General features: G+C 46.3%; 3 protein-coding genes and 1 pseudogene across 3 annotated transcripts; all 4 read left to right on the top strand.

The window, feature by feature from the left end:
- The window catches only part of LOC121811783, a 7,273-nt pseudogene extending 2,785 nt beyond the window's left edge, over window positions 1–4,488 (top strand).
- Window positions 4,489–4,763: 275 nt separating this feature from the next.
- On the top strand, window positions 4,764–7,010 carry LOC121811953 (calpain-2 catalytic subunit-like). The gene is made up of 4 exons (XM_042212686.1): window positions 4,764–4,800; window positions 5,293–5,515; window positions 5,591–5,751; window positions 5,844–7,010. Exons 1-4 carry the CDS (start codon window positions 4,764–4,766, stop codon window positions 6,020–6,022), a joined length of 600 nt encoding a protein of 199 aa, XP_042068620.1. The 3' UTR covers window positions 6,023–7,010.
- Window positions 7,011–12,686: 5,676 nt separating this feature from the next.
- On the top strand, window positions 12,687–14,720 carry LOC121811952 (calpain-2 catalytic subunit-like). The gene is made up of 4 exons (XM_042212685.1): window positions 12,687–12,701; window positions 13,795–14,036; window positions 14,109–14,139; window positions 14,228–14,720. The coding sequence occupies exons 1-4, from the start codon at window positions 12,687–12,689 to the stop codon at window positions 14,423–14,425; spliced, it is 486 nt and encodes a 161-aa protein (XP_042068619.1). The 3' UTR covers window positions 14,426–14,720.
- An 872-nt stretch (window positions 14,721–15,592) lies between these two features.
- LOC102299133 (calpain-2 catalytic subunit-like) lies at window positions 15,593–19,235 on the top strand. Its single transcript, XM_042212684.1, has 6 exons — window positions 15,593–15,655; window positions 16,552–16,685; window positions 16,738–16,832; window positions 17,813–18,035; window positions 18,111–18,271; window positions 18,364–19,235. The coding sequence occupies exons 1-6, from the start codon at window positions 15,593–15,595 to the stop codon at window positions 18,540–18,542; spliced, it is 855 nt and encodes a 284-aa protein (XP_042068618.1). The 3' UTR covers window positions 18,543–19,235.

Genomic DNA, 19,235 nt, shown 5'->3' with positions numbered 1-19,235 from the left:
GTGGCACCAAATCACAACAACAAGTGGCTTCATGGACAGATAGAGCTGGGTGTCATCTGCATAGCAGTGTAAATGTATGCTATGTCTTCTAATGATGCTGCCTAAGGGAAGCATGTATAATGTAAACAGAATTGGTCCTAGCACTGAACCCTGTGGAACTCCATAATTAACCTCAGTGTGTGAAGAGGACTCTCCATTTACATGCACAAACTGGAGTCTATTAGATAGATATGATACAAACCACTGCAGTGCAGTACCTGTAATACCTACAGCATGTTCTAATCGCTCTAATAGGATATTATGGTCGACAGTATCGAACGCTGCACTGAGGTCTAGCAGGACAAGCACAGAGATGAGTCCACTGTCAGAGGCCATAAGAAGATCATTTGTAACCTTCACTAAAGCTGTTTCTGTGCTGAGCTCTGAAACCTGACTGAAACTCTTCAAATAAACCTCTGCAGATGATCTGTTAGCTGTTTGACAACTACTCTTTCAAGGATGTTTGATATGAAAGGAAGGTTGGAGATTGGCCTATAATTAGCTAAGACTGCTGGGTCTAGAGATGCTTTTTGAGTAAAGGTTTAACTACAGCCAGCTTGAAGGCCTGTGGTACATAGCCGATCATTAGAGATAGGTTGATCATATTTAAGATCGAAGAATTAGTCTGAAAGAAGCTGTTTTAGCTCCTCCTATTTTGAGGCCACCCTTTCTTCTGACTGGTCAGCTTCTGGAAGGCTGCTGAGGGGCAGCACTCTCTGTACTTGTTGTGAGAGCTGTGTATCATACAGGGAGTGCAGAATTATTAGGCAAATGAGTATTTTGTCCACATCATCCTCTTCATGCATGTTGTCTTACTCCAAGCTGTATAGGCTCGAAAGCCTACTACCAATTAAGCATATTAGGTGATGTGCATCTCTGTAATGAGAAGGGGTGTGGTCTAATGACATCAACACCCTATATCAGGTGTGCATAATTATTAGGCAACGTCCTTTCCTTTGGCAAAATGGGTCAAAAGAAGGACTTGACAGGCTCAGAAAAGTCAAAAATAGTGAGATATCTTGCAGAGGGATGCAGCAGTCTCAAAATTGCAAAGCTTCTGAAGCGTGATCATCGAACAATCAAGCGTTTCATTCAAAATAGTCAACAGGGTCGCAAGAAGCGTGTGGAAAAACCAAGGCGCAAAATAACTGCCCATGAACTGAGAAAAGTCAAGCGTGCAGCTGCCAAGATGCCACTTGCCACCAGTTTGGCCATATTTCAGAGCTGCAACATCACTGGAGTGCCCAAAAGCACAAGGTGTGCAATACTCAGAGACATGGCCAAGGTAAGAAAGGCTGAAAGACGACCACCACTGAACAAGACACACAAGCTGAAACGTCAAGACTGGGCCAAGAAATATCTCAAGACTGGTTTTTCTAAGGTTTTATGGACTGATGAAATGAGAGTGAGTCTTGATGGGCCAGATGGATGGGCCCGTGGCTGGATTGGTAAAGGGCAGAGAGCTCCAGTCCCACTCAGACGCCAGCAAGGTGGAGGTGGAGTACTGGTTTGGGCTGGTATCATCAAAGATGAGCTTGTGGGGCCTTTTCGGGTTGAGGATGGAGTCAAGCTCAACTCCCAGTCCTACTGCCAGTTTCTGGAAGACACCTTCTTCAAGCAGTGGTACAGGAAGAAGTCTGCATCCTTCAAGAAAAACATGATTTTCATGCAGGACAATGCTCCATCACACGCGTCCAAGTACTCCACAGCGTGGCTGGCAAGAAAGGGTATAAAAGAAGAAAAACTAATGACATGGCCTCCTTGTTCACCTGATCTGAACCCCATTGAGAACCTGTGGTCCATCATCAAATGTGAGATTTACAAGGAGGGAAAACAGTACACCTCTCTGAACAGTGTCTGGGAGGCTGTGGTTGCTGCTGCACGCAATGTTGATGGTGAACAGATCAAAACACTGACAGAATCCATGGATGGCAGGCTTTTGAGTGTCCTTGCAAAGAAAGGTGGCTATATTGGTCGCTGATTTGTTTTTGTTTTGTTTTTGAATGTCAGAAATGTATATTTGTGAATGTGGAGATGTTATATTGGTTTCACTGGTAAAAATAAATAATTGAAATGGGTATATATTTGTTTTTTGTTAAGTTGCCTAATAATTATGCACAGTAATAGTCACCTGCACACACAGATATCCCCTAAAATAGCTAAAACTAAAAACAAACTAAAAACTACTTCCAAAAACATTCAGCTTTGATATTAATGAGTTTTTTGGGTTCATTGAGAACATGGTTGTTGTTCAATAATAAAATTATTCCTCAAAAATACAACTTGCCTAATAATTCTGCACTCCCTGTATATAAAAACAGCAATAAGGAACCTGTAGCTGTGAGGTTTACTTATGTGTTTAATACCAGTGTCTGAATATGACAGGAAGTGAGGTCAGGCCCTCGGGTACTTGTCACATCATCAACTCTTCATCAGCTGTCCAGACCTCCATATGTGATTAATGCCGTATTTAAGCAGCTGTTTATTGTGACTGCATCTCTCTGACAGCAGGAGGTGGTGGTGGGTGGAGGCATTTACTCAGTAAACATGGAGTGCCGCCCGGCCCGGAAAGCAAACAGAGCTGCACAATCAGCGTTTCAGGTCGAAGTGATTTCCAAAGCTCACCGACCTCCAACACACTCGAAGCGCTTCATAACTGGGCTTTTATTTTAGAGGGCTCTGCTGTAGTTTCTCTGGTCATTTTTTATAAATGATATTTGGTCCTGAGCTTCTCTGCTCCTTCATCCTGCTCTCAGCTCCTCGTCCTCCTCTGTGGAGAACAGAAGCTCTCAGCTCTAAACTCATAAGTTCTAATATTCAGAGAGACGGTGGATATACACTACCTGTCAAAGGTCTGGACACACCTCACTTATTTTTACGACATTCGACAACGTTGATACTGAAGACATCAAATATATGAAGCAACATGTATGCAATCATGTAGCAAAGAAAAAACAGATAAATGTGTTTATATTTTAGATTCCACCCTTTGATTTGTCGACAGCGCTGCAAACCCTCGGCCTTCTCCCAGTGAGCTTCATGATGTCGTCACCTGACATGGCTTCACCTCACAGGTGTGCCCGTCAGGGTTCATTGGTGGAGTTGGTACAGCTGACAGCCTGTTTGACAACTGTTAGAATTCATCTTATGGGAGGAACCAATCAGCTAATTAAAGAGAAACAAGAGTCCATCATTAGTGTGTGTATAAATCCTGCACTTAACACTATGTTACTCTGTTTGTGTCGGGGACCCGATCCTTGGGGTGGACCAGTTTTTGGCGCAGCGTGTTTTGGGGTTTAAAAGCCACAGAGACCTGGTGTTTAGAAAAAATACATCTCTGCTGCTCCGATACTCCTGACACGTACGGCATCACTGCAGGTTTTCTCTTAGGCAGCGGTTGTCCTTCTCTCCTGGATCAGCTGGAGCTTTCCCAGCTTTGACAAATGTCTTGACCATCAGTGACTGTTGATCAACGACAATCTGCAATTTTAATGATCAAGAAACTGACCTCACAGCCCATCGTTCACACAGTGGGCTGGTTTCAGTCTTTATTTCTGGTTTATAAGGTTGTAAACTTGCAGTCAGCTGAGACTGAAGGAGTCACCTGACGATGCTGAAACATCCAGATGAACAGAATCAACCTTTTCTGCACCTGGATAATCGCACATCAACAACCAAGCAAAGGGTGGTGACTCTACAGAATCAAAGTTATTTCACACTTTTTGTTTCCCACGTGTTCATTCATAGTTCTGATGCCTTCAGTGAGAATCATGAAAATAAAGAAAAAAACATTAAATGAGAGGCTGTGTCCACACTTTAGACTGTAAAAGGTCTGCAGCGCACATAGATTAGATAAATAGATGAGAAGTGAAACAGAAACTCTGAATGCCCCTCAAAGTAAAGCTTTGAGAGTTTTTGTGTCAGAGCCTGTCAGACCTCTCCCTCAGCAGCACTCAGTCAGTGTGACGGCGCCCTCTGCTGGTTCCTCGCAGCGTCTCAGCTGGACTCAGGCTCGAGTGCCAGACGTGCACCACCTTATGTTGTCGTTGTGCTGGAAGGTGAAACTCATCTTCATCTTTCTGGGACCCCTGCAAACAGAAACCACCACACCACGCAGACCGCCAAGGTGGCGCACACGGGTGCAGCTTGCACTTAACCTCCGCCCTCTCCATCTGCAGGGGGAGCAGCTCTTACGAGGCCCTGAGCGGCGGCTTGAGCATCGAGGGCTTCGAGGATTTTACCGGCGGCATCGCAGAGTTACGACCTGAAGGAAGCCCCGCCCTTCCTGTTCCACATCATTTTTCCTTCCCACTGTCAGCAAAGTTCTTGATCATAGGGGGTCATGTGATTGTTGGGGTTTCTCTGTATTTTTGGAGGGTTCTTACTTTACAATATAGGCACCTTCAAGTGTCTGCTGTCTGTTTTGTGACAAATAGATCGAATTGAAATAAGCCTGATCTTGAAAGTAGAGATAGTGTCTGTCTCCCGAATCCAAACTGGAAGCTGGTTCCACAGAAGAGGGGCCTGAAAACTGAAGGCTCTGCCTCCCATTCTACTTTTAAATACTCTAGGAACAACAAGTAGGCCTGCAGAGCGAGAGCGAAGTGCTCTAATAGGGTGATATGGTGCTACAAGGTCATTAAGATAAGATGAAGATGCTGAGGCACTGAAATCAATATATAAATCATGATGTCACTGGCTTCCTGTTAATGTTACAGTGCCCGATGTCACTAAGCACCAATGACATCATGGAGAGGACCAGTCAGAGAGTAAATGAGTACATTTACTGTATTACTAATGTACTTGTAGTGAAGTTCTTCTGTTTTATTCTACTTTCATATGTTGGATTCAAATATTTCACTTTGTTTTCTGTCACTTTAATTATTGAAACATGCAGTCACTTCTTTACTCACCAGGGGCCCACATGTTCAGTCTAGTGTCCTCTGACACTGAGCCATGTGTCAGAGCAGCTCTGAGCCACCGGCGTGGTCCTCACAGGTGTCCCTGTAGATATGACTTCATGGAGACACCAACCCTCCTCTTCCTCCTCACTGCACTGTTAGCACTTGGCCCCAACCCTAAAAATATCCTTTCCAGATTTCAGATTTCCAGCTCGTATGAGACGGAGCTCATCAGAAGCTGGCCAAAGGCCACACCTACTCCATCGCGGCGGCCGAGCAGGTGAGGGAGAATCTGTGATCATGTGATCAGATCGACAGCTGGACAGATGCTCACAGGTGTAACGTTCTGCAGGTGCATCACTGTGGTTCTCCGGTGGAGCTGATCCGGATCAGGAACCTCTGGGGTCAGGTGGAGTGGACGGGCGCCTGGAGCGACAGGTGAGTCATGGTGCTCTGAGGTTCTGGAGCATCATCCTTAGCTGTGGTTTCACTGTGGTCAGCTCGAAGGAGTGGGGCGGCGTTCGGGCAGAGGAGAAGAGGCGGCTGGATTGCTGCGCTGAGGACGGCGAGTTCTGGTAGGTGGAGCCTGACAGTAGTGGGTTAAAATGTCTGCAGCTGCTGCAAACTCAGCCCATCTCTGCCGCCTGCAGGATATCCTACCACGACTTTCTGAGTCTCTTCTCCCGCCTCGACATCTGTAACCTGACACCTGACACGCTGACCAGCAACGAGGTCGGCCGCTGGAACTTTGCTGAGTTTGAGGGCACGTGGAGGGTGGGATCCATCGCCGGCGGCTGCAGGAACTACCCCGGTAGCCCACAGGAAGTGACGCACTCTGGGTGATGATGTTTGATGTTCTTGATGCAGAGCGCTCAGCTAACATGTGCTCCTGTGTCTCCGCAGCCATCTTCTTCATCCAGCTGGACGACGTGGACGATGATCCTCACAATGGCGAGGAAGGCTGCACCATCCTCATTGGTCTGATGCAGAAAGATGCTCGAAGGGAGAGGCGCTTCGGACGTGACCTCAACACCATCGGCTTCGCCATCTACGAGGTTCAAACGCACCCGGCACTGAGCTGATCACTTCCTGTTTAGCTTTGCTGTGCATGAACAAAGGTTTGGCGAGTCTCATGCTCTCTGTCGGTGTGCTTCCAAGTGCCCGATCAGGTGAGAACACAGCAGAAGTTCACCGAGTACACGGCTCCTGCGATGACCTCAGCAGGTTAGAAGGTTGATGCCTAAGGTGGACCTCATTCGTTAATATCTCCATGGAAACGCCCTAATGAGCATAAAAAACTAGCCCAAAAATCACAGTCACACTCAAACCTCTGTTAGCCAATCAGAATCAGGCTTCTTGACACATTCTGCCAACACCCACACCTGCGCATATAAAGAAACAGGTGGAGGTGCAGAGAGACGCCGAGCATCGCCATAGAAACCGTATCATGTTGAGGTCTGAATGTTTCTAACATTTAATATGAACCCTGCTGTTTGGTGTTGATGTCTTTATTTCATCTTCCCCCTCCGACATCACGTTCCCCGTCTGCATTTGTTTCATGCGTCGTGTTCATCACTCAATGTTTCTCTTTTTAAATATTCAACCTTTATTGAACCAGGACGATCCCACTGAGATTAAAACTCTTTTTAAGGGAGACCTGGCCAAATATCACACAGTTACAAAGATTAAACACACACAAGAAAATAAAATTAAATGACAATCTACATGAAACAGTTACATGTTATGGAACTGGCCTCCAGGACTCTTAGTTTTGATTTAAAAAAACGAATGGTCCAAGGAGCGTGGAAAGAAAAGCGTCTGGACTTCTTTAAGGCTGCGGCCACACTACTGCGCTTTCATTTTGAAACGCGTGGTTTTCTCTCTCCCTTTTGGCCTCCTGTCCACACTGAGACGCGTTTTCCCTGACAGAAAACGAAGTGTTTTGAAAATGCTGCTTTTGTGTCGCAGTGTGGACAGCGAAAAGGGCGACTTTATAAAACAATGATATATGTTAGTCATGTGATGCAGTGACCAATTAAACTAAGATAGTGGAGGGCATTACACAGCATTGTTTTGTCTGCCCTATTAAAGATTAATATCAGTCTGTACACGTGCTTCAGTAGCTTTTCTTCAAATTCTTTAATTCTCACTCGCTTTTGCAACTTTGTACTTTTGTGTTACTCGCAGCAACAACTCCACCTCATTGTTAGTCCATTTAAAAACTCGGTGCTTTTCCTCGACATTTTGCCGCGACGTTTCAAAGAGCTGGAAAGTAAATAAATGGCAGACAGAAATGAGGCAGGTCGAATCTTCTTGCGTTTCACACATGCACAGTACTGGAACGTCAGCGTTTTGGGCCGTTTCAATGTGAATGAAAGACTCTGTGAAAACGACTGAAAACGATAGCGTGGACGCGTTTTCAAATCTATCCAGGCTACTGCGGACGTAGCCAAAGTTGTCTGTGAGGTGTGAAAACAGGTGTGGGTCACAATCACCCCAAACCTTGGCTGATTGTGACCCACACAGTATCAACCATTCAAAGCACTGAAGCAGGGCTCTAGACTAACTTTTTGCCATGGTTGCACTGGTGCGCCTAAAAATAAAATTTAGGCGCACCAGCACAAAATTTAGGCGTACCCAAATTTTTTAACTGCATTACTTAACACCGCAGTTTTACATGTTCACGTTTTTTTTGATTTGTAAATGATTAACTAACAACCTTTCAAAATGATTAACTTGACACCCCCTTTGCTGCCCAAATTAACAGCAGCTCCATCAGCCCCCATAGCAATGATTTTATCCAACCAGTTACTGCACTGGTCCCCAAGAGCAGCAAATGCTTTCTTTGAGGCAGCATCAATTCCTAAACAAATTTAAAAAAATACCATTTACTTATCAGATCAAGAGTTTACAATGCAGTCTTTTTCAGTTTGAGTTTCTATATTCATGTATTATTGCTATGTTTAATTTTCAATGATAAGAATATGCTAGATATGGTTAATTCAGTAACACGACGTAATATTATTAATCATATACATAGGCTACGTGACATGACATGGCTTACCTTGGGCATGGGCATGCTGGACCTCAATGTGTCCAATCAGTATATTCGCTGGTCTTCCTTTTTGCAAGATACGAGCGTACACAATGACACATTCTTTTGTGGCGATGTCTGTGTCTCCATCGATCAGGAAGGCCATGTATGTACTGTTCGCAATTTCCACTGACGTCTTTTTTTTCAGTGTGTCAGCGATTACGCCTATAAACTGGGCGCACGCAACATCATTGCTGTATGTGGGGTTTATGTCCAAGCCATTTTTCTGTGAAGAGTTATTTCTGACTTGAACTTAGTAAACGGAACTTCTTCTTTTGCAATATTGTAGGCGATGTTAAACTTAATGATCATCTCGGCCTCCTCCGATGACCTGTTTACTCCTGCCTGCCGCTGAAAGGCAGTGGGGAGCGGGGACATTTTGGCAGAGCATTTATCGCGGCATATAATGTGTCTTCTCGATGCTGTATGCTTTTTCAGCGTTTCAATTCGAAACGTATTAGCACCAGTGACAAATGCAGTGTTGCCGGCCATGGTCTTTCCACACTCGCGACAATAAATGCAGTGCATCATATTGTCAGCTTGGCTGTATCTTAGCCAGGGAAACTGGTCAAGCCACTCGATTCGAAATTTATACATTTTCTCACTTTTACTTTCAGTGGACTCCGGCTGGGAGTCGATCGTATGTGGCTCATTTTCTGATGCCGTCTCCGGACCAGTGTTTGACAAAAACAGAGGTTGATGGCTCCGTGTCAGAGCGCTGGCTCAGAATTTTGGACTGATCAGGCCTTAACTTAACGAAAAAGTTATCAATTGTTCTTTTCATATTTTCTCAATACCAACTTCATACACTTCTGACCTGGGCTACTCACCCTTCTCTATCTGCCCGCACTTTCAAACGTAAACACAAGTAGGTCTGCAGGAATATCTGGACCACGGCCAATCACAGAGGTCCCCGCCTCTGAGTATCTCTGATTGGTTTAGAACACGACATGGGCATAATGTGTGTCTGTTGTTGAACACACGGAGACTTTCAGGGTTGCTGAACCTTTTTTTTCTGAGAAAATACTTGGTTGCACCGGTGCAACCAAGTATTTTTTATTAGTCGCACCATGGAGAAATTTGGTCGCATTTGCGACCAAATTGGTCGCACTCTAGAGCCCTGTGAAGCATTCATATGTAGAATATCTCCATAATGCAGCAACAGTAGAAATGTTGCAGCAACAAGTCGCTTCTTTGTATTAACAGAAAAACAACTTATTGTGAAAATCAAAGTTTGTTTGTCTAGATGTAGTTTAAAGGTGAGCGAATCATCAATAAAGACGGGGTGGCTGTAACTCAAGAGGTACAGCAGGTTACCTACTAATCAGAAGGTTGTTGGTTTGATCCCTGGCTCCTCCAGTCTGCATACCAAGTATCCTTGGGCAGCATAATATAGAGTATGAATGTAGTTAGGAAGCATCTCAGTTTAGAGGAAGTGCTTGTGTGAATGTGGCTTGTTGTATAGAGCGCTTTGAGTACTCCAGGAGAGAAGAAAAGCGCTATATAAGAATCGGTCCATTTAAAGATACCTGGATATTTATACGTAAAGTAAAGAAAGTAAAGTAAAGTGTGCGTGTTAGTCCCCATAGGGAAATAGTTCCTCTGCATTTAACCCATTCACCCAGTGAAGCAGTGGGCAGCCCCAGTGCAGCGCCCGGGGAGCAGTGTGTAGGGACGGTACCTTGCTCAGGGGTACCTCAGGGTAGCCGTTCAGTGGAGTCGAACCACCGACCTTCCGATCATGGGGCCACCACTCTACCTACTGAGCTATCCCTGCCCATGCCCGTGTGAACCAACTTCCTTGATTGGGAAAACAACATGAGCTTTGTTTTGTCTGCATTGAGAACAGGTTTAAGTAATGAGTGCTGGACTTTCTGCAAGGAGTCAGAGGCTTGGACAGCAGTTGGACCACAGCTGTAAATAACTGTGTCATCAGCACAGAAGTGCAAGTTTGCATCTGGCACAATGTAAATGATGAATAGAAGAGGACCTAATACAGAGTCCTGTGGCACTGACACTTTCACTGCAGCTGTGACAGTTCTGTGATTTTTCCTCAAACATGATTCAGATAAAATATCATAGGTGTACAAAAACTGCTTTAACTACTCGCACACAGAGAAAGGAACAAAGTTAAATGGCTGACCAATGTATGCTAGTCAGTCATCTAATGAGGTAGCTGTGGCTCAGGTGGTAGAGCAGATCAGCTACTAATTGGAAGGTTGGTGGTTCGATCTTGGCTTCCCCAGTCTGCATGCCAAATATCCTTGGCAAGATACTAACCCCAAGTTGCCCTCCGATGCGTTCATCAGAGTGTGAATTTAGCTTGTGTGAGTGGGTGAATGAGAGTAGAAAAGCGCTATATAAGAATCAGTCTATTTACCATTTTACGCTGGAGGGTTTGTGCTGGATTTTACAGAGTCAAACACAGAGACAGACGATATATAGTGCTTGTTAAAGCAGTTCATAATCTCCTTCCTATCGTAAACAGGAACAGAGTCCTTAAAAACATAGGCCGGTAAAGCATTAGAGCTGCTGCTCACTGAAAGAGACTTAATGATTTTCCACAACTGCTGTGGGTTATTTATGTTCTCCATCCATCCATCCATCTTCATCCGCTTTATCCGAGGCCGGGTCGCGGGGGCAGCAGCCTAAGCAAAGAGGCCCAGACCTCCCTCTCCCCAGCCACCTCCTCCAGCTTATCCGGGGGAATACCAAGGCGTTCCCAGGCCAGCCGAGAGATATAATCTCTCCAGCGTGTCCTGGGTCTGCCCCGGGGCCTCCTCCCGGTGGGACATGCCTGGAACACCTCACCCAGGAGGCGCCCAGGGGGCATCCTTGTCAGATGCCCGAACCACCTCAGCTGGCTCCTTTCGATGTGGAGCAGCAGCTGCTCTACTCTGAGCCCCTCCCGGATGGCCGAACTTCTCACCCTATCTCTAAGGGAGAGGCCAGCCACCCTTCGGAGGAAGCTCATTTCTGCCGCTTGTATCCGCGATCTCGTTCTTTCGGTCACTACCCACAGCTCGTGGCCATAGGTGAGGGTAGGGACGTAGATCGACCGGTAAATTGAGAGCTTCGCTTTTACACTCAGCTCCCTCTTCACCACGACGGACCGGTGCAGCGTCCGCATTACTGCAGCTGCAGCCCCAATCCGTCTGTCGATCTCCGGCTCCCTTCTCCCATCACTCGCGAACAAGACCCCGAGATACTTGAACTCCTCCACTTGGGGCAGGAACTCATCCCCGACCCGGAGTGGGCACTCCACCCTTTTCCGGCTGAGAACCATGGCCTCAGATTTGGAGGTGCTGATCCTCATTCCCGCTGCTTCACACTCGGCTGCGAACCGTTCCAGTGCGAGCTGGAGGCCTTCACCCGATGAAGCCAACAGAACCACATCATCCGCAAAAATCAGAGATGAGATTCTGAGGCCACCAAAGCGAAAGCCCTCCGCCACTTGGCTGTGCCTAGAAATCCTGTCCATAAAAATTATGAACAGAACCGGAGACAAAGGGCAGCCCTGGCGAGCCCATCACCCACCGGGAACGAGTCCGACTTATTGCCGGCAATGCGAACCAAGCTCTTGCAACGGTTGTATAGGGATCGAATGGCCCGTAGCAATGGGCCAGACACCCCATATTCCCGCAACACCTCCCACAGGACACCCCGAGGGACACGGTCGAATGCCTTCTCCAAGTCCACAAAACACATGTAGACTGGTTGGGCAAACTCCCATGCACCCTCAAGTATCCTGGAGAGGATAAAGAGCTGGTCCAGTGTTCCGCGACCAGGACGAAAACCGCATTGTTCCTCCTGTATCCGAGGTTCGACTAGCGGACGAACTCTCCTTTCCAGCACCCTGGCATAGACTTTCCCAGGGAGGTTCTCAGTGGTGACAAATAGTCTTCTGATTTAGCTTTCTTAATAGAGGAAATACATTTGTTTCTTATTTGTCCGAAAGAAGCCAATCAGTGGGAGAACCTGTTTTCCTAACTTTGGCCAAGGTTACGCTCATGAATGATATCTGCCAGCTCTGGGAGAACCTGGCATTTTTTCCTAAATCTCTTTAATGGAGCATGTTTATTCACAACTTACATCCCTAAAAAATGTCCACGCTACTCCTACACCAGGGATCAATCCTATTTTCCTCCAGTCATTGTTGGGACTTGGGCACCTCAGTGTTTCTATTAACAGCAGCATCACAGCGGACACTTAAGTCACAAGACCCCCAAGGATGAGAATTTATGAGAAACATTTGTCAGAATCAGGATAACCAAGGTAGACTTTTCAGGGCTTTGAACCAGCTGGGTAAGATTGATAGAATCACAGAAAGATTTGAAATCATGAAACAGCTTTGAGCCAATCCCAGTTAGAGTCACCGGCTAACCCAAGCTCACTGTAGTCTGGACAGGAAACGCTCCTGTAGAGGCAGAAGGACAACAAACAGATGAACCATTGTGGCATCAAACTTTAACATAAGCAGCAACAGTGCCACCTTTCTTAAGCCTGTAAGCCGGTACGATAAACACTGTATCCAGTCATGCTAATATAGTCATCAGATATATACTTAGACACGTTTCAGAAATTAAATATCCACATCTGTTGATCGAACCCAAACCCTGACCATATCCATCTAACAAACTGCACACACTAAGATGAACAATCTTCAGGTGAGGATTTAAATCCAGATGGTGTCTGAGCTCAGGACCGGGTTAGGTTGCACATTATCAGATAAGAGCACTAATAAGACGGGAGTCTCTGCTTCGTAATATTACGTACTGAATTGGACTTTTCAAATGTTGAAAGTAAGCACAATGTTTCATAACTCGTGAGGTAATCATGCAAAGCAAGAAGGTTTTGAAGTTGAGGTACATCTTTGGGTGAATCAGGTGATAAGTTCAAGTCCTGTGCCAAATGCATTGATGGTTGTACAGGATGTAGAGCAGCACTGCTGTATGTGGACCTGGGAACAATGAGCATGCTGTTAAATGTGCTCAGTGCCCCAAAGTCCCCCAAACCAATAAGGAAAATAAGGTTACAAAGAGCCAAGAGCTATCTGTAACACACACTTGTTGATGCAGAGTTAAGCAAACATCAGCGAGCTGCACAAACCTAGACAAGCAACAAAGGCTTCACTGGAGCACATCTAAGACTAAAGATGTGATCACTGATTTTGGAACGAGCACTTACACACGAAGTCCTCTTCTAAAGTGCAGGGGTGTGTTTATCGACTCAGGGCTGAAGTTTAAAGCAAACTGAAGCTGTGTGCCAGAAGCCTCATCGGCGACTCTCGAGCCTCAGAGGCTTTCTCACTCGCACTTTGATAAAAACACGAGGGTTTCATTTCATCAGCTTTTACTGATTACATGTTTAAGTAACAGCTGATTGGTGAAGCACATCCCTGTACAGCAGTTAGCAGTTGGCCGTTTGCACGGCGAGTCTCAGCTGTTGTTGTTGTTGTTGTTTGCTGCCTGTGAGGATGGATGACTGCAGAACAAACGGCCTACAGGTGCATTTAAAATAACCACAACCTGAATCAAATAAATGCCTTGGTAGAATTCAGAGATGCCTCCGTCTCCAGGTCTCACCTTCTTATTCCTTTCTCTCCTTCTCTTTTTCTCTGTCTTCTCTTTTTTTCCCTCTCCTTTTCTCTCTTCTTCTCCTTGCTTCTCCTTTTCTTTCTTCCTTTCTCCCTCTTCTTCATCTTTCTCTCGTGTTTTTTTTGGTTTTCTCTTTTTTTTTTTTTTTTTTTTCTGTCTGCAGCCTCTCACCTTCTTATTCTTCAGCGGTCCGTATAAAGGTCGTTCTAACGTCCGCCTGGGCCCGGACGTCCTCCTGAGAGGCCAGTCAGTGGCTCGCAGTCACGCCTTCATCAACCTGAGGGAGGTATGCGATCGCTTCAAATTGCCACCCGGAGAGTACGCCATCGTCCCGTCCACCTTCGAACCGCACCGCAAAGGAAGCTTCGTACTGAGGGTGTTCACGGAGAAGGAAGCCCACACCAGGTCCCGACTTCAGGGTGACAGGGTTACGCTGCATAACCGCTACACAGTCTGACATCTGCTCTCCTGTTTCAGCCCCATGGAGGAGGACGCCGACCTCCAGGAGGTGCATGATCCGCTGTAATCACACTTCACGTTTTAGGAACGAGACGTCTGAGCTTCATTCATTAACATGCAGCGTGTTCTCCTTCCAGCCCGACATCAGGCACAAGGACGTGGACCCTCACCTCAAACACCTCTTCATGCAGATCTGTGGAAACGTAACAGCAGTTTTTATGTCACAGTTCTTACACGGCTCCACTTCCTGTCCACAACAAACATGTTTTCATATTTTCCAGGACTCGGAGATCTCCGCCTTTGAGCTCCAGCAGATTTTGGACAAAGCGGAGTAAGAAGAGTTTAACGTTTCACCGGATTGGGCCCACAGGAAAGTCCCGCTGATGGTTGTGCTCTGCTCTGATTTCAGGGTTGGACATTATAACCGATGGCTTCAGCCTGCAAACCTGCTGTGACATCATCAGCCTGCTGGATGTATCCTTCATACGAAATCATGACACGCAGACAGTATCACATGCTAACGTGTGTTTGATAGAGTTTTAGGACACGCCTCCACTGGAAACTACAAAAAACACAGAAAACTTCCAGAATTTTCTAACATCCACGCAGTTTACAGCCCATCAGCAGAAAACTGATACGTGATCAATCCTCTCAAACATTCAGCTTTGATACTAATGAGTTTTTTGGGTTCATTGAGAACATGGTTGTTGTTCAATAATAACATTATTCCTCAAAAATACAACTTGCCTAATAATTCTGCACTCCCTGTATATAAAAACAGCAATAAGGAACCTGTAGCTGTGAGGTTTACTTATGTGTTTAATACCAGTGTCTGAATATGACAGGAAGTGAGGTCAGGCCCTCGGGTACTTGTCACATCATCAACTCTTCATCAGCTGTCCAGACCTCCATATGTGATTAATGCCGTATTTAAGCAGCTGTTTATTGTGACTGCATCTCTCTGACAGCAGGAGGTGGTGGTGGGTGGAGGCATTTACTCAGTAAACATGGAGTGCCGCCCGGCCCGGAAAGCAAACAGAGCTGCACAATCAGCGTTTCAGGTCGAAGTGATTTCCAAAGCTCACCGACCTCCAACACACTCGAAGCGCTTCATAACTGGGCTTTTATTTTAGAGGGCTCTGCTGTAGTTTCTCTGGTCATTTTTTATAAATGATATTTGGTCCTGAGCTTCTCTGCTCCTTCATCCTGCTCTCAGCTCCTCGTCCTCCTCTGTGGAGAACAGAAGCTCTCAGCTCTAAACTCATAAGTTCTAATATTCAGAGAGACGGTGGATATACACTACCTGTCAAAGGTCTGGACACACCTCACTTATTTTTACGACATTCGACAACGTTGATACTGAAGACATCAAATATATGAAGCAACATGTATGCAATCATGTAGCAAAGAAAAAACAGATAAATGTGTTTATATTTTAGATTCCACCCTTTGATTTGTCGACAGCGCTGCAAACCCTCGGCCTTCTCCCAGTGAGCTTCATGATGTCGTCACCTGACATGGCTTCACCTCACAGGTGTGCCCGTCAGGGTTCATTGGTGGAGTTGGTACAGCTGACAGCCTGTTTGACAACTGTTAGAATTCATCTTATGGGAGGAACCAATCAGCTAATTAAAGAGAAACAAGAGTCCATCATTAGTGTGTGTATAAATCCTGCACTTAACACTATGTTACTCTGTTGGTGTCGGGGACCCGATCCTTGGGGTGGACCAGTTTTTGGCGCAGCGTGTTTTGGGGTTTAAAAGCCACAGAGACCTGGTGTTTAGAAAAAATACATCTCTGCTGCTCCGATACTCCTGACACGTACGGCATCACTGCAGGTTTTCTCTTAGGCAGCGGTTGTCCTTCTCTCCTGGATCAGCTGGAGCTTTCCCAGCTTTGACAAATGTCTTGACCATCAGTGACTGTTGATCAACGACAATCTGCAATTTTAATGATCAAGAAACTGACCTCACAGCCCATCGTTCACACAGTGGGCTGGTTTCAGTCTTTATTTCTGGTTTATAAGGTTGTAAACTTGCAGTCAGCTGAGACTGAAGGAGTCACCTGACGATGCTGAAACATCCAGATGAACAGAATCAACCTTTTCTGCACCTGGATAATCGCACATCAACAACCAAGCAAAGGGTGGTGACTCTACAGAATCAAAGTTATTTCACACTTTTTGTTTCCCACGTGTTCATTCATAGTTCTGATGCCTTCAGTGAGAATCATGAAAATAAAGAAAAAAACCATTAAATGAGAGGCTGTGTCCACACTTTAAACTGTAAAAGGTCTGCAGCGCACATAGATTAGATAAATAGACAAATAGATGAGAAGTGAAACAGAAACTCTGAATGCCCCTCAAAGTAAAGCTTTGAGAGTTTTTGTGTCAGAGCCTGTTAGACCTCTCCCTCAGCAGCACTCAGTCAGTGTGACGGCGCCCTCTGCTGGTTCCTCGCAGCGTCTCAGCTGGACTCAGGCTCGAGTGCCAGACGTGCACCACCTTATGTTGTCGTTGTGCTGGAAGGTGAAACTCATCTTCATCTTTCTGGGACCCCTGCAAACAGAAACCACCACACCACGCAGACCGCCAAGGTGGCGCACACGGGTGCAGCTTGCACTTAACCTCCGCCCTCTCCATCTGCAGGGGGAGCAGCTCTTACGAGGCCCTGAGCGGCGGCTTGAGCATCGAGGGCTTCGAGGATTTTACCGGCGGCATCGCAGAGTTACGACCTGAAGGAAGCCCCGCCCTTCCTGTTCCACATCATTTTTCCTTCCCACTGTCAGCAAAGTTCTTGATCATAGGGGGTCATGTGATTGTTGGGGTTTCTCTGTATTTTTGGAGGGTTCTTACTTTACAATATAGGCACCTTCAAGTGTCTGCTGTCTGTTTTGTGACAAATAGATCGAATTGAAATAAGCCTGATCTTGAAAGTAGAGATAGTGTCTGTCTCCTGAATCCAAACTGGAAGCTGGTTCCACAGAAGAGGGGCCTGAAAACTGAAGGCTCTGCCTCCCATTCTACTTTTAAATACTCTAGGAGCAACAAGTAGGCCTGCAGAGCGAGAGCGAAGTGCTCTAATAGGGTGATATGGTGCTACAAGGTCATTAAGATAAGATGAAGATGCTGAGGCACTGAAATCAATATATAAATCATGATGTCACTGGCTTCCTGTTAATGTTACAGTGCCCGATGTCACTAAGCACCAATGACATCATGGAGAGGACCAGTCAGAGAGTAAATGAGTACATTTACTGTATTACTAATGTACTTGTAGTGAAGTTCTTCTGTTTTATTCTACTTTCATATGTTGGATTCAAATATTTCACTTTGTTTTCTGTCACTTTAATTATTGAAACATGCAGTCACTTCTTTACTCACCAGGGGCCCACATGTTCAGTCTAGTGTCCTCTGACACTGAGCCATGTGTCAGAGCAGCTCTGAGCCACCGGCGTGGTCCTCACAGGTGTCCCTGTAGATATGACTTCATGGAGACACCAACCCTCCTCTTCCTCCTCACTGCACTGTTAGCACTTGGCCCCAACCCTAAAAATATCCTTTCCAGATTTCAGATTTCCAGCTCGTATGAGACGGAGCTCATCAGAAGCTGGCCAAAGGCCACACCTACTCCATCGCGGCGGCCGAGCAGGTGAGGGAGAATCTGTGATCATGTGATCAGATCGACAGCTGGACAGATGCTCACAGGTGTAACGTTCTGCAGGTGCATCACTGTGGTTCTCCGGTGGAGCTGATCCGGATCAGGAACCTCTGGGGTCAGGTGGAGTGGACGGGCGCCTGGAGCGACAGGTGAGTCATGGTGCTCTGAGGTTCTGGAGCATCATCCTTAGCTGTGGTTTCACTGTGGTCAGCTCGAAGGAGTGGGGCGGCGTTCGGGCAGAGGAGAAGAGGCGGCTGGATTGCTGCGCTGAGGACGGCGAGTTCTGGTAGGTGGAGCCTGACAGTAGTGGGTTAAAATGTCTGCAGCTGCTGCAAACTCAGCCCATCTCTGCCGCCTGCAGGATATCCTACCACGACTTTCTGAGTCTCTTCTCCCGCCTCGACATCTGTAACCTGACACCTGACACGCTGACCAGCAACGAGGTCGGCCGCTGGAACTTTGCTGAGTTTGAGGGCACGTGGAGGGTGGGATCCATCGCCGGCGGCTGCAGGAACTACCCCGGTAGCCCACAGGAAGTGACGCACTCTGGGTGATGATGTTTGATGTTCTTGATGCAGAGCGCTCAGCTAACATGTGCTCCTGTGTCTCCGCAGCCATCTTCTTCATCCAGCTGGACGACGTGGACGATGATCCTCACAATGGCGAGGAAGGCTGCACCATCCTCATTGGTCTGATGCAGAAAGATGCTCGAAGGGAGAGGCGCTTCGGACGTGACCTCAACACCATCGGCTTCGCCATCTACGAGGTTCAAACGCACCCGGCACTGAGCTGATCACTTCCTGTTTAGCTTTGCTGTGCATGAACAAAGGTTTGGCGAGTCTCATGCTCTCTGTCGGTGTGCTTCCAAGTGCCCGATCAGGTGAGAACACAGCAGAAGTTCACCGAGTACACGGCTCCTGCGATGACCTCAGCAGGTTAGAAGGTTGATGCCTAAGGTGGACCTCATTCGTTAATATCTCCATGGAAACGCCCTAATGAGCATAAAAAACTAGCCCAAAAATCACAGTCACACTCAAACCTCTGTTAGCCAATCAGAATCAGGCTTCTTGACACATTCTGCCAACACCCACACCTGCGCATATAAAGAAACAGGTGGAGGTGCAGAGAGACGCCGAGCATCGCCATAGAAACCGTATCATGTTGAGGTCTGAATGTTTCTAACATTTAATATGAACCCTGCTGTTTGGTGTTGATGTCTTTATTTCATCTTCCCCCTCCGACATCACGTTCCCCGTCTGCATTTGTTTCATGCGTCGTGTTCATCACTCAATGTTTCTCTTTTTAAATATTCAACCTTTATTGAACCAGGACGATCCCACTGAGATTAAAACTCTTTTTAAGGGAGACCTGGCCAAATATCACACAGTTACAAAGATTAAACACACACACGAAAATAAAATGAAATGACAATCTACATGAAACAGTTACATGTTATGGAACTGGCCTCCAGGACTCTTAGTTTTGA

This window comes from Haplochromis burtoni, unplaced genomic scaffold (assembly GCF_018398535.1).
Source record: "Haplochromis burtoni strain Fernald_Lab_line unplaced genomic scaffold, NCSU_Asbu1 Contig_387, whole genome shotgun sequence".
Taxonomy (NCBI): Eukaryota; Metazoa; Chordata; class Actinopteri; order Cichliformes; family Cichlidae; genus Haplochromis; species Haplochromis burtoni.
This window is presented reverse-complemented; position numbering and strand designations above follow the sequence as displayed.

Coding starts and splice junctions, on each gene's coding strand:
- LOC121811953 (XM_042212686.1), top strand. CDS start 4,764: ATGTCACTAAGCACCAATGACATCATGGAGAGGACCA. Junction 4,801..5,292: donor TGACATCATGGAGAGGACCA/GTCAGAGAGTAA, acceptor AACGTTCTGCAG/GTGCATCACTGTGGTTCTCC. Junction 5,516..5,590: donor GCTGAGGACGGCGAGTTCTG/GTAGGTGGAGCC, acceptor TGCCGCCTGCAG/GATATCCTACCACGACTTTC.
- LOC121811952 (XM_042212685.1), top strand. Junction 14,037..14,108: donor GAGAAGGAAGCCCACACCAG/GTCCCGACTTCA, acceptor CTCCTGTTTCAG/CCCCATGGAGGAGGACGCCG. Junction 14,140..14,227: donor AGGACGCCGACCTCCAGGAG/GTGCATGATCCG, acceptor TTCTCCTTCCAG/CCCGACATCAGGCACAAGGA.
- LOC102299133 (XM_042212684.1), top strand. CDS start 15,593: ATGTCGTCACCTGACATGGCTTCACCTCACAGGTGTGCCCGTCAGGGT. Junction 15,656..16,551: donor AGGGTTCATTGGTGGAGTTG/GTACAGCTGACA, acceptor GGTTCCTCGCAG/CGTCTCAGCTGGACTCAGGC. Junction 18,272..18,363: donor CGGCTGCAGGAACTACCCCG/GTAGCCCACAGG, acceptor GTGTCTCCGCAG/CCATCTTCTTCATCCAGCTG.